The sequence below is a fragment of the Agrilus planipennis genome, unplaced genomic scaffold, assembly GCF_000699045.2.
Source record: "Agrilus planipennis isolate EAB-ADULT unplaced genomic scaffold, Apla_2.0 scaffold30, whole genome shotgun sequence".
NCBI lineage: Eukaryota > Metazoa > Arthropoda > Insecta > Coleoptera > Buprestidae > Agrilus > Agrilus planipennis.
Genome location: NW_020438923.1, coordinates 1,901,521 through 1,914,676, shown reverse-complemented (window position 1 = coordinate 1,914,676; position 13,156 = coordinate 1,901,521). Strand labels below are relative to the sequence as shown.

At 31.1% G+C, this 13,156-nt stretch overlaps 3 protein-coding genes across 4 annotated transcripts in view; 2 read left to right on the top strand and 1 right to left on the bottom strand.

Moving 5' to 3' along the window:
• The window catches only part of LOC108732318 (phospholipase B1, membrane-associated), an 8,339-nt gene extending 5,010 nt beyond the window's left edge, over nucleotides 1-3,329 (top strand). Inside the window, exon 6 of the mRNA XM_025973934.1 lies at nucleotides 3,159-3,329. Within this exon, the coding sequence (XP_025829719.1) occupies nucleotides 3,159-3,319 (161 nt within the window). The 3' untranslated portion in view covers nucleotides 3,320-3,329. The remainder of the gene's footprint in view (nucleotides 1-3,158) is intronic.
• Nucleotides 1-13,156, bottom strand: part of LOC108732313 — an 86,240-nt gene that overhangs the window by 65,861 nt on the left and 7,223 nt on the right. The window contains exon 1 of one of the 2 annotated variants that reach the window (XM_018463034.1): nucleotides 5,669-5,757. The exons of the other annotated variant lie outside the window; for it this stretch is intronic. Coding sequence (XP_018318536.1) covers nucleotides 5,669-5,736 — 68 coding nt within the window. The 5' untranslated portion in view covers nucleotides 5,737-5,757. Of the gene's footprint in view, nucleotides 1-5,668; nucleotides 5,758-13,156 lie in introns of those variants that run through there. 2 annotated transcript variants of the gene reach the window in all.
• LOC112904290 (phospholipase B1, membrane-associated-like) lies at nucleotides 10,456-12,609 on the top strand. The gene is made up of 5 exons (XM_025973936.1): nucleotides 10,456-10,546; nucleotides 11,224-11,488; nucleotides 11,551-11,937; nucleotides 12,011-12,159; nucleotides 12,230-12,609. The coding sequence occupies exons 2-5, from the start codon at nucleotides 11,398-11,400 to the stop codon at nucleotides 12,566-12,568; spliced, it is 966 nt and encodes a 321-aa protein (XP_025829721.1). The 5' UTR covers nucleotides 10,456-10,546; nucleotides 11,224-11,397; the 3' UTR covers nucleotides 12,569-12,609.

The window sequence follows — 13,156 nt, the reverse complement described above, 5'->3', positions numbered from 1 at the left end:
GCGGTGCTATTAATTATTGAAATTGAGAACGCATTTGGATTTTGTGGTTTATTTACATTTACTGTACACGTTAAACAAGGCTAACCCCATCCGAACAATATTTATAACATTATATAAAGTATTCCAAATTTGATTAATACAAAATTGCAGCAAGTATTTTTGACGTCAATCTTTTCAACTCAAAACCGATCAGCAGATTCTCGGACGGTAGCTTAATTATGATTATTTCCATGTTTTCTTAATCGAACTGTTAAGTTTAACAACTTTTCGTTCAGCTAATGACAAACGTAAAAAAAACGTAAATTTATGTATTACATTACCAAAATGACGTATGCAGTTTAGGTCATTTAAAAGAAATGTCTCTAAAAACGCTACAAAAGTCACGTCTTCCACAAAAAATAATAATAATTAGTAGGTATATTAGTAAAATTGTAATTATTCATGTTTTTAAATAAAAGATATCTATTACCTACCAAACGGACTAATTAAAAATTAAACAATCTATTGTTAAAGTGAAATATTTGAATTGACGATAACGTAGCTATTAGTAATTGTATTTTAGCTTCAAAACCAACTAACGATACATATTTTTTATTCAGTATAGCAGTGGTCAAAAAACTTGAAGATTATTGTTAAACATTAAACATTATGCAAATGTAGATGGCACGTCCAATCAACTTCATTCTCAGTAATTATCGAGATGTTTACAGTCCCTCTACTAGCCGATGATTTTTTTTTTTACTGTAAAGAATATTTTAACGTCAAAATAATACTTATGATACGTTTGAAGACGAATGTTTGTTCCCGTTAAACAAAACAAGTAAATTAAGTGTATTCCATCAAAAGCAATAATTACCATTTGACGCATTTTTTTTCTTAGGAAAATGAGAAAACTATGACAACTTAAGCATTGCTAATAAACAATAAATAATTTGTTTCTTGGTAATTTGTGATTATTAACAATATTCAGACAGTTGCGTGAATAGGGGATGACGACACTAAAGGGCGACTTTTATTGTTTACCACCTTAGCTGTTTTTAGGACAAAAATAGGACAGCAATTTCAGAGTACTCCTTAAGTTACGCCACTGTATTCGTGCATAGCATAATGCGTTTTTTAGAACAGTTTTTTCTTAGTTTTTGACGGATAAAAAATAAATCAATTTAATAGTTTTTGTCTGGTCTGAGAATATTAACAAGAAAAGGACCAAAAATTGTGTACAAAGTTCGTATACAGCTGGATACCCCAAAATTATTAAAAAAATTAAATTCAGTTACTGATTTATTAATGTAATTAATTAAACTTTAGGTATAAATATCAGTCGTTCTTTCAATTTCAATCAATTAATCGTTAGAGCGCTTCTTCAAGTAATTATTCAACATTAATTGTGCACATTTACTTCATGTTTTATCATAATTACATAAGTTGCAAGGTAATAAAAGTATTGACGTAAATAATTCACTTAACAACAAGCCTCTATCATTAAAATAATAATTGTCTCCTAGTTGAGACAAAAATCACTTTGTTCAGATGGAGAATAATGCGTTAATTGATTTTACATCATTACTAAATATTGCAAAATTTTTAGTATATATACCAGAGTACCTTTTAATAATGTCTATTAGTTTTGTCAACTAAAAAAAAAAGTACAAAATATTAATACAGTAGAATCCGCTTATAATGACATCGAAGGAAAATGACAAACACGTCATACTAAGCATAGTCTTAGAAAATAAACAACTTTCTATTTTGGTTAGTTATTTAGTTTAATAGAGAGAGAAAAACTACAATTTGTATATATTTATTAACAGAAAAAGAAAAATTACGATGAATTGTAATATCAATATACATAAGAAGGGTCAGAAAAATGAGCGAAAATGTTATTATTAATCATTTGGGTCACTATAGCCGGATGTGATTTCTTTAGAATCAGTCATAAAAAACGATATGTCATTTTAAACGGAGTCATTATATCCAAACTTTCCTATAGAGAATTTAACATGAAAACCAAACTTAACATTACAATTACTTCATATTAAACGGTTGGTCAATATAGGCGGAGTCATAATAAACGAGTTCCACTGTACTTAAAAAATTAACCCCTCGCTTCTAGCACTGTCAGCTACCCCCCTAATAAATATTACGTCACGAAAGTTATCCCCCCTTATAAACGATTACTTATAATTGATAACAATAATGATAATGACTTTCTATAGTAATGAAAAATTTTACGAACTGCAGTTAAAAAAAATAACGAACGTCAAATTTCCTTAGACCACTCTCCCCCTTATTAACAAACTCGTGGGCATTAATAGGGCAGGAACCCCCTTGAAGTGATTCTTTTCTGATTCGGGACATACATGAACCCTAAGCCTAATATAAATCAGGTGCAGCCTACGTCAAAACTAGAAACAATTCTTGTAAATTGATAAAGTATAGATACTAAATGCAATGAGTAATTAATTTCAATTATAACGTCAAAAAAACAACCAGTGATTATCAGGTACATAATTAAAAAATCTGCATAAATGTAAATTCCTAGTTCACAATAATTTTACATGCGTTTTCTCTTTAACAAAACTCGTACTGCTTACGCAAATGTAAGATCTGCATTTGATAATGGTGACGAGAAACTGCTGACGTTATGTTTATTGTGTCCTACCTACACATTAACTAAAGGATTGGATAATAATTAACAAAACAATATCCACGCGAAAACATATTTGTATTGGTAGACACTTATTACTTAAAAGTAATTATAGAGAAGTTCCATTTGGATCCAATTATCGTGTAAAGTACGAGAAAGAAAACCGATCATGTTAATTAAAATCTATAGCCTGTTCTAAGAAATACCAGCTACGTCAAGTGCGACATAATTCATGGGAATCATCATACAACGTCATTTCGCCAGTTTCAATTAAGGTCAATTAAGTTAATTCGCAAAAATGCGTGGAAGACATAACTGTAAATACATTATTTATCCAACTCGGGAAATTAAAAACACGTAAAATTTCCTTCCCATTTTCATACGTAAAAACAATTTTATCTAACTTACCTTGATGAATATTGGTACTCNTAATAACAATTTCGTATGGTTTAAATACTCCTTCTTGTATAAAAACATTTTTTTTATTAAATAATTTCTAATCTTTTTTCAGGGGCTAATATGTTGTGGAACAACCTTCTTCAGCCAGTAGGACGAAAAAGCACAGCCATGATTGATGGATTAATGAGAGACTTTCTCTGTCCTTTAGAAAAAGCTCCCTACTTTTTCACTTACAAAAATTCAAAGACTTATTTTGAAACTGGCCATCAATGACTAAATAAATTATTTACAAAGACATTATTGTTTTATTGCATACTATAATTCATTTAAAGGTTATTAAAAGCGTGTGGAAGAAAAGTGTTTGAGGTGTGGTGTTATAGGCGGATGATAAAAATTATTCTAGGTTAGGTATTGGAAAAAATAAAACAACAGAGTGCACTAGAAGTCAATAAAGAATAGGAGACGTGGGACGGGATTAAAATATCTTTTGAGATTAGTTAGAGATATATTAGAAGCAAATACAGGAATTTAAAAAGCAAAAGGAAGGCCTATATTAGACTATTTTCACAAATGATTAGAGATATGATGATAGTACCTAATTCAATTAAATTTTATCGATTCAGAGATGAAATCAATAATTCTACAAACAAGCAGTTTACGAACTGGCTAAAACAGTTCCTGAAGGACGTTGAGAGATGTCAGAAAATTTACATATGTGACACCTAACAAAATTATATGAATTAAAGCATAATTTTAGCAGGAAAATACCAAGACGTTATTTCCGTAAACTAACAACTGTAGGTGAAGGTGACGTGTCAGAGTATCACGCGATATTTTGCTTGATATATAATAATAATTGCAGCAGGTAAATAAATGTTTCAGTATGTAAAGGTCTTGTACTTGTAACACATGATTTATAATTTAATAAATAATAATCGCAGGGCATCCATAATTATATATATATATAATTCTTTTTAAGTTCACTGATATTAATTACACACAATATAATGCCATATAAATCGAAAAAGCTAATAGTAACTAGGTAAGCAATCACTTTTTTTTTACAAAAAGAAAAATTGCCAAACGTATGTAACTTTATTTAGATAATTAAACTCTCAAGAGTAACATTAGGAAGTCATGTACACAATGCACATTGTCTTCAGATAATTTGATGTTTAACTAATTAACGATTTACGTATTTCTTTGCATCACGTTTATGTTTTCGTGATTCTTATTTACATTTTGCATAACAGTCAAATCGAACATCGAAGGTCTTACAGTATTAGATACATGAAATTGAAGCTTAACAAATAACACAGGGTGGATATTTAACAACAACGCACGATTCTGACATCAAAAACATCATCATCATCATCATCGTATTGTAAATGATGCTTTGTGTATAATGAAATTCAATAACAAATTAAACTCAAATTACGAACTGCAGCAAATAACACTTGTTGTAAATAAATTTCTGAAGGCTCTTTTTACACATTTACAATGTGACAAAACACTTGAGATATTCGATGAAACTTTTTATGCTAATCACTGACGTAGGCACCGAATTACCTTCTCTAATTTATGATTTATGCGAAGGGTCTTTAACCAAAAAGATTGAATAACATATCTCATCCCTTGTTGAGGATTTCAGACAAATGAACATAATGATTTTGTATCTTAAAAGAATTTAATAAAATGCTTGATGAGTTCTACAAAACTAGAAAGAATACAAGAAATTTACATTGTTTCAGATACGTTTTATTACAGAATCCTTTCGGATAAACAATTTAACGAGCTTATTTAGCGTTTTAAGAATCCAACATGTCTCATATCACGATTTTTGTTAGACAACAAATTTAAATGTAAATCTTATTCATTCCCAAATTTGCAAATCATTATGTTTATAGTTTATATAAATCATTCAGTGGTGGTGCTCGTCTTACTTACAAATATTTGTTGCATTACTGATGCATCTTCATCCACATATGTTTTAATACGATTATCTTCATCAAACTCATTCTTAATCTTTTCTAAAAATAATTAATTGTTTTTACAGTTGTTATACTTATGCTTATGTATTCTATTCAACAAACTAAATCCATTAGCGGTAATACCTACATAAATGTACCAAAACGATCGCATTAGAAATACTAAAAGGTCAAGACATAACTTAATTAAACAGTACGTTAATTATTTGCTGGTTATGTTAGGTTACGTTAATTACCTAATTAGACCAATTGCAATCAAATGCTGGCCTCTTTGATTTAAATACGTTTATTTAAAAACTGACCCTTCATATTTAAATAATGACTACCACAGGATGCTGGCCAAACAGATTTAAATAGTGACATTACATCATTTTAAAATACAAGTCTCTTTTTAAGACAATTGCAGTTTGCAATTTATGGAGTTATTGTATCCTAATAAACGACAAAGGACAACTGAATCGAAAAAAGCAATTTCAATGAGTGAAAATTCATATTAAATTGTATGGGATTGAAGGAACCTTTTAATTATAATGCACCAGTCCTTCAATTAAATGTCCTTGTGCTAAGGATTTCACATTTTACTCAAAAGGTGATACACAAACGACATTAGTATACACAACATGTATTAATTTACCTTGATTGCAAAACTGGTAAACCACTACTGTAAAACAATTTTCTTCTTTCAAGTTCATGAGAAGGCATTCAACTACATTTATAACATTCAAAAACAAATGCCACATGTTTGTCTGCCGATATCATATTATCATTTTTTTAATAATAATAATAACTAACCATTTGAGTAATTATAATACTAGCGTATAATTAAAAAGAAAACATTCACAGTGTCTTTGTTAAAACGATTTATTTAATAAAACAGATATCAATACAGAAAGTACAACTTTCATAAAGCATACTAGACGTATGCTTACTATCGCAGTAATCACATCAATTGTAAATATTTACATGATCTTCATATTGTGATCACAAAGTTCATCATCCTTCAATTCATCTGAAACTCTCAACGAATTCTAATTCATAAACGAAAATCACTCGTTTAATGCACCAATGCCTCGAATATTTTCATAATTTCCTTCAGCCAAACCATTTTCCAGTTCGAGAACTTCTGGTAGATGTGGATGATGCTGTACTTCCACAGCTTTTGAGCGACTCCTTGGAGGAACTCTTGCTGCGGCTGTTGTTTTTGTTGGGATGCAGAAAGCTGTCGATAACTTGACGCATTGTCGAGTGCTTTCTGTTGAACGGATTGGTGTACATTTTTCTAGTAAATATAAGGCACAAATTACGTGTTCACTAACACAACAACAAACTAAGTTTACTCTCTTGCAACTGTTGGATATTGTTAATAACGTGTTTTTTAAGTATTAACCTTCTCACTCTCGAGCTTTAAGGTGCTATGTTTACGGAAAACAATTTGCCTTGCTTTTATACCTGGTATGTGACGTATTTTCCACTTCTACTACTATTATAATAATTAATAGCCGAGAGGATGGTTTTGTATTAGATGATAGATATCAAAAGTGACGCGTGGGTATTTTTGACGTAATAGTATAAAAATTATTGAAAAAAATAACCGTTTTGATACAAGTAGCAGTCTATGAAAGAGATTTACCGAAAAAAAGTTGTTTATAATCACATTTCCTCATGTTGCAGACAAAAACAAATGAATTTTCGGTTCCTTTTGATTCATTTGTTATTACTTCGTCCCGGTTGCAGGTAAACATATTTATTCGCCGGTTTTTACAAGTTCATCGGAAAATTTCCGCGTGTTTCAAGATCGTGAAGATTTCCCCATCGGTATTAACGAAACATAATACATAATAAATCTTTTCATTGGTATGAAGCGAATAATTGAAGTTTATTGAAACCGTTACTCGCAGGATTCTGTTTTCACTACGTATACACTCACATATCTACAAACGTACATATATACATACATAAATAAATAAATATCAGTCGTGTAATAATCAAATGAATAAATGAACCAATTGAGTAGGATAACGACCAAGATGATAAAAGAATTTCATTATCAAAAAAAATATCGTGTGTAGATGATAACGCAAAATACATAAGGATTTCCTGTTTCAGATAGATACTAAATGTACCATGTATTTTCCACATAATTTTTAAAGTAAAATTATTTTCTAGTTTATTATTGAACTGATAACAACGAATATCTAAATTCAAGTAAAAATTGCAAGCGCACTTCACCACCTTGCATTATTTGCTTCTTCGTGATTTTCCGCTATTTAAACAGTCGCTAAATGGCCTACTAACCCAGTAGGTAAGCAGATGTTAACTTGCAGTTTTAATTAAATAAATAATTTAGATCTACCAACTGTGTACCACTGGCCTAAATTAGAATTTTATAGATCCTATTATTACAATTTAAATGTACCATCAATAATATTAACTTGTTCAGTTGTAATTAATTAAACATTGTAAATAAGTAACAATTTTGTTGTCGCCGTGCGGTGAAAAATAAATCTGTTCTATTGTTTATTACAAAGTGAATATATTCTGCATTTTGTATTTGAATTGCAAATACTAAAAACTTCTTCAAATAAATCACATGCGTGCGTCTGAAGTTTCACATGAAATCAGTGTTGCGCATCTTTTACCGTATAGAAAAACCCATTTAATATTTGCTCAAGATCTAATATCTGAGCGATCTGATAAATCATATAAGTGACAGGATTTTTTTCAAGTTTTAATAAAATCAATTAATTTATCTTCCACGTGCAGCAAAAGTATTTCGAATAAAACGATACAATAAATTATTACTAGCAAAAAATACCCGGTTATAATGATACTCTAGTATTTCTCCTTTTGCTCTTTATATAGCCAGAATATTTTAACTTAACTGTCTTATTATCAAGGCTGATAGTGTAAGTAGAAAAATGTCATTTTATAGATGCAATAAATAAATGTTTTGCCTTGAGTCAACTCTATACATTACCAAAAACATTTAAATGTAGTTTTTTTATTGACAAATCTATCCTTCGAAAATCCTAGAGACATATTACAACATCTTAAATAAACATAAATGTGCAATTACAGTAGGAGTTTTTACATTATTATTTTTTGCTGAAATAATTTGAAGTATTTCCGGTAGACGAAGACAGGCGGTTCCTGCAAGATTTCCTTCAAGGCGCCAGTAGGTCAACAATTTTACCTTGATCTTAGCATAAATTTGCCTTCAATTTCCCAATAACTCAACCTACAACGCTCCATGCAGCTAATAAAAATAAGATAATCTCAAAGTGGTAGAACATTTAAACGTAGATATGTACAAAGAAATGTAAAATTGTGTAACCGATGGTATTACTACTCATCACATATAAAACCAAATCGAAATTTGTTATCATTAAGTAAATTTTCTGCAATTGTTTTTACGATTAAAAGATTTTACAGTACAATTCGCTATCAAACGAATAATAGACTGTATCAAATGGTATATACAGCTCTCGTAGTTCAGAGGTTCGATTCCCGGCGAGGGTACAAAAGAAATAATTTTTCTTTTTTTTTGAGGCAACTGGGTATGTACATGTACATTCACAAGCTGGCGATAATCTCAACAAGAAGGTCATTATTTTTCATTATAATAAAAATATATTATACGTTGCTGTTTTAAACTTTATTTAATTCATTGATTTTGTCCAGAAGCTGAAGATTTTTCAGTAGTGCAATAGTATCAGTACCTGCAAAGCAAATGGATGTGATAAAAATTTAAAATTCCTTAATTAATGAGAAATAATCGTTTATTTGCCCCTGGAACTGGAAAATCCGTGACTGCAAGTTATAAATAATCCAAAGGCGAACAACAATCGTGATTGCCTTCTTTTCTCCTTAAATTAACCTACATGTTTCAAACGATTGCAAGGACTGTTTTAAAAGATTTATTCAGATCAAATTAGCGAAAAGAACAAGTCGATCTTGAAGAATCCATAATTATACCATATTATGTCTTATTTCGCACATTAAAATGTCTTACCTTTAGGCATCACGTGTGTTAAAAGTAAAAAGTGTTAAGTTTTTGTTAACAATTTCCAACGATTAGGTTCCGACATGATGTTAATGCCTAAATAAACAAAAATCCACAATTACTTTTTTTTTGTTCATTACACCTAAAACGTCACTAAAATGACATAATTTCTAAGTTTATTTATTTGTAATACTATTGACGACAATCAATTCAATATAAATCATATAATTAATCAAAGTTTTTTGGCTAAATGTATGATGTTCGCTACAAATCGCGTAAATAATGCGTTATAATATTGCCCTTACTACGTATCTTTTTTTACCAGGTGGTATAAGTATGCATGTGATTTCTTTAAACTTATTAATAATTATTAAAAATCTCCCACAAGAACCGTTTTCGTGTCTAATACAAATCAGTTTCATCTGTCCAAATTATATTTTCACGTTTTTTAAAACGTTGTTAAGTTTTATAAACCCGACTTGAATACATAAATAAAAGCACAGTTTAATTATTACTTTATGGTTTTATTATAATTTGGTAGTAGATATCAAGTTACCCAAATTCCAAAATAGGGGTCAAATAAGCAGGTTAACTTTCCAAAAATTTTGGCGTACTTTTCTTGAACTGGGGAATACCTGACACTATGCAAATTTGTGAAATTTGATTATGATATATACGATTACTTTTTTGCATACCGTTTATTATAAAAAATTCGTAAAATTGTTGGAATTTCAAGGTTACTCATATATATAATATTTTTTGTTTTTAAACCCGTTTTCACAAAAAAGATCTGTCTAACGATATGCGTACATATAAGAGAAAAACAAAATTCTACAACAAATGTAAGTACTTGTTATATAGGTACGAAGAAGTGCAACCATCAAGCATCTGCAGTTTCAGAAAACAAAAGACATAATGGCATTGCTCATTAAATAAATGAGGAATAAAAAAATGTATGGCAACATAAGAATAACTGCTTCATGAAATAACTATAACTACAATAGTATTAAAAAGGCAGATAAATAATTGTCTGCAAATTGTTATATTAATAATAATTTAACACTAACTTGGCAGTTTGCATATTCAGTAGAATTTTAAGAACTTTAATAATCTATTAGATTTCTACGAATTACTTCATCTAAAAGGATTTTTACCGTTAATTTCATTCGTAATATAAATAACAGCCTTGATATTCAATTTCAATTTTCTAGCGGTTCTCTAGAATCCATCAATTTGGAAACAGAACAGAACGTACACATTATGCGTAAACTCATAAATTTGTCTAAATGAATGGATTTTAACAAATTAATTTTTAACTAGGAAATAAGTAATTTATTGATTATTCCGATGGAATCTAATAAGCCGTAAACTTGTGACTCATGAATATATTATTTTGCTAATTGTGTCACATTATTTGTACTTGTTTGTTTTGTCGTGTCGCTACAATGGGCCAATTTGCAACGGACGAACTACAAAACCTACGAAGATTTGATTGAAATTACTTTACAGGTAATGTTATGAATAAATAAATTAATAATTATCATTTAAAAGAAGATGCCTCTACTACTAAAAACCCCTCGCATGCGTTTGTTTATTAATCCAGTGTCAAAGGCTAATGATAAGTTTTGGCCGGTCCTATTTATAACTTTCCATTTTACTACCTATATGATGCTTACAATTAATTGTAATTCTGAATGAAACAACGAAAGCTGAGTGTGTACGTGCTGGCACCTCCCTCCAACAAAAATAAATACATATGTATATTCTGAATAAATTAATTACGTATTTTCACTGCCTAAAAACTATTTATTTACGATTTCCCCGACGCTACGCGACATTACGTCCGCTCTTCAACAATAATCTACTGCAATTGAGAAAAAGGAAGCTACTTTTAATAGATACTCATAACTATTTAAATTTCGAAAAATTAGTTCTTTGATAATAATTAATTTTATTAGATTAAAAGTTTCCCAAGAATATAATTTAAATCAATAGTCACCGGAGAAGGCACCGACAACCTATGACCCGCGGGGCACCGAGTGACCCATTTGATAACTTCATATGACCCGCTTCAATTCCAAAAATAAATTATTATACATGTACAAACATGAATACGAAGCGAATACTTTGAAAATAAATACTGCCTTCAAACCGACGCGAAAAACAGTTTATGTTTTATTTTTCAGGAAGCCCGAAAACGATTATTTCTACAATACTCAAACAGTAGCGTAAGAAAGCAAAGGGAATTCCCCGAATCTTTTTCTTTCCCGTGCCAAAATGCCGCAAGGTTTGGAAGGTCACCAACCCGCCCAACCAGCGTCCACAAGCTTCGACCTGGTGATATTGACGTGGTGGCAGCAATGGGCGACTCTTTAGTAGCAGGAAACGGTGCAATGGAAGATTTTGCTTTGGGTAACATGATTGAAAGCAGGGGTGTCTCGTGGTGCATTGGTAATAAGTTATTGCAAATGCGTAAACAGTTTTGAATTTCTTACAATAGCTTCGTCTTGCAGGAGGTGATGGTACATGGCGTCAATTCGTCACCCTGCCAAACATTTTGAAAGAATTCAACCCTAATCTAACGGGCTATTCGACGGGAATTGGGGAATTCACCGCCCCTAACTCAGGGTTGAACATAGGATTCCCTGTTGCTGCTGATGCAGACGCATTAAAGCAAGCGCACATCTTGGTAGACAGGATACGGAAAAATCATAAAATCGATATAAACAATGATTGGAAAATGATTACGGTTTTCTTCGGTGCTAACGATTTGTGTTCGGCCCAATGTTTTGACGCCCAAAAGGGGTCACCGTACAACCATGCGGTAAAACTGAGTAAAGCATTGGACTATTTACAACGCCATTTACCTAGGACATTTGTAAATTTAATTCCCGTAATAGGCAAGTAGCTTTTAATCTCTACCAATAAGTACGCAATAATGTCAAAATTTACGATTTCCCTTTTACGTGCTAGATGTTACCGTTAGCGTTAGGCTTAAGAGATCATTGATGTGCCGTCTAATGCACTCGCTTTACTGCACCTGTTATCGAAAAACTAAAGGCGACCCTGTTGATGAACTTTCGGAGATGACGAGAAAGTATCAACAAGCGGAAGAAATTCTGGTAATAAATCAAGAAATTACTTGAAAAATCATTGCTTAATAACAACTTATGACCACGTGTCTATTTTTAGATCTCAAGCGGACGCTATGACCAAAAAGAAGACTTTACCGTAATAATCCAACCGTTTATTAAATATTTTAATACGCCCAGGAATCACATTCTTCGACAAAGAGAAGCCATTGACATATCATACATTACATATGATTGTTTTCATTTTTCACAGAAAGGGCACGCATTAGGTAACATTAAAATTATTTATTTTCATTCCTTTACAGAAAATTGCGTTAAACTAATCCATATAACTAAATTTTTGAGAAATTCGCAACTTTCCGTTGTATTATTCTCTACAATGTACAAGAAACCTCTTGTTGTAGATACGAAAAAAGATTGCTCGTCATCATCATCATAAGGTCGTCAGTCCTAAGACTGGTTGGACACGTACCTCCACTCCTTCCTATCCTGAGCTAAATTTCGCATTTCCCTAAAACTAGAACATCCCACATCGTTAACTATTTGCGAACAGTAATCTAATCTAGATCTAGCTCTACCCCTTTTAACTCCAGTTTGGTGTCTTGCCAACTTATCCCGCCTATTTTTTATTGACTTCCATAGAGTCCTCTGTTCTCCTATTCATAATAATGCCTCTTCATTTCTTACCCTCTCTATCCACAGTATCCTCAACATTTCAAACGCTTCCAACCCTTTCTTTTCCGCAAGGTCCACCGTCCATGTTTCGCACAAGTACAGCGCCGCGTTCCAAACATACTTATCTGACTTCCTAGATACCTAAAATCAGCCACTTCTTCTAATCTTTCCCTACGTTTTCTTCCCTTGCATGCCAGTATTTTTGTTTTAATTTTATTTATTTTCATACAATACTGTTTTGTCAATACCGCTTCCATTTTATTTAAAGCTATCTCTAACTCCTTCCCGATAGATACTAATACTGCTAAATCATCTGCAAATCTAAACATACTAATTTTTTGCCCCTCTATAT

What these genes read in the sequence shown, in the direction of transcription:
- LOC112904290 (XM_025973936.1), top strand. Translation starts at nt 11,398, where the DNA reads ATGGGCGACTCTTTAGTAGCAGGAAACGGTGCAATGGAAGATTTTGCT. An exon ending in GGGTGTCTCGTGGTGCATTG is followed by an intron (nt 11,489 to 11,550) that starts GTAATAAGTTAT and finishes TTCGTCTTGCAG; the next exon opens with GAGGTGATGGTACATGGCGT. An exon ending in AACAAGCGGAAGAAATTCTG is followed by an intron (nt 12,160 to 12,229) that starts GTAATAAATCAA and finishes GTCTATTTTTAG; the next exon opens with ATCTCAAGCGGACGCTATGA.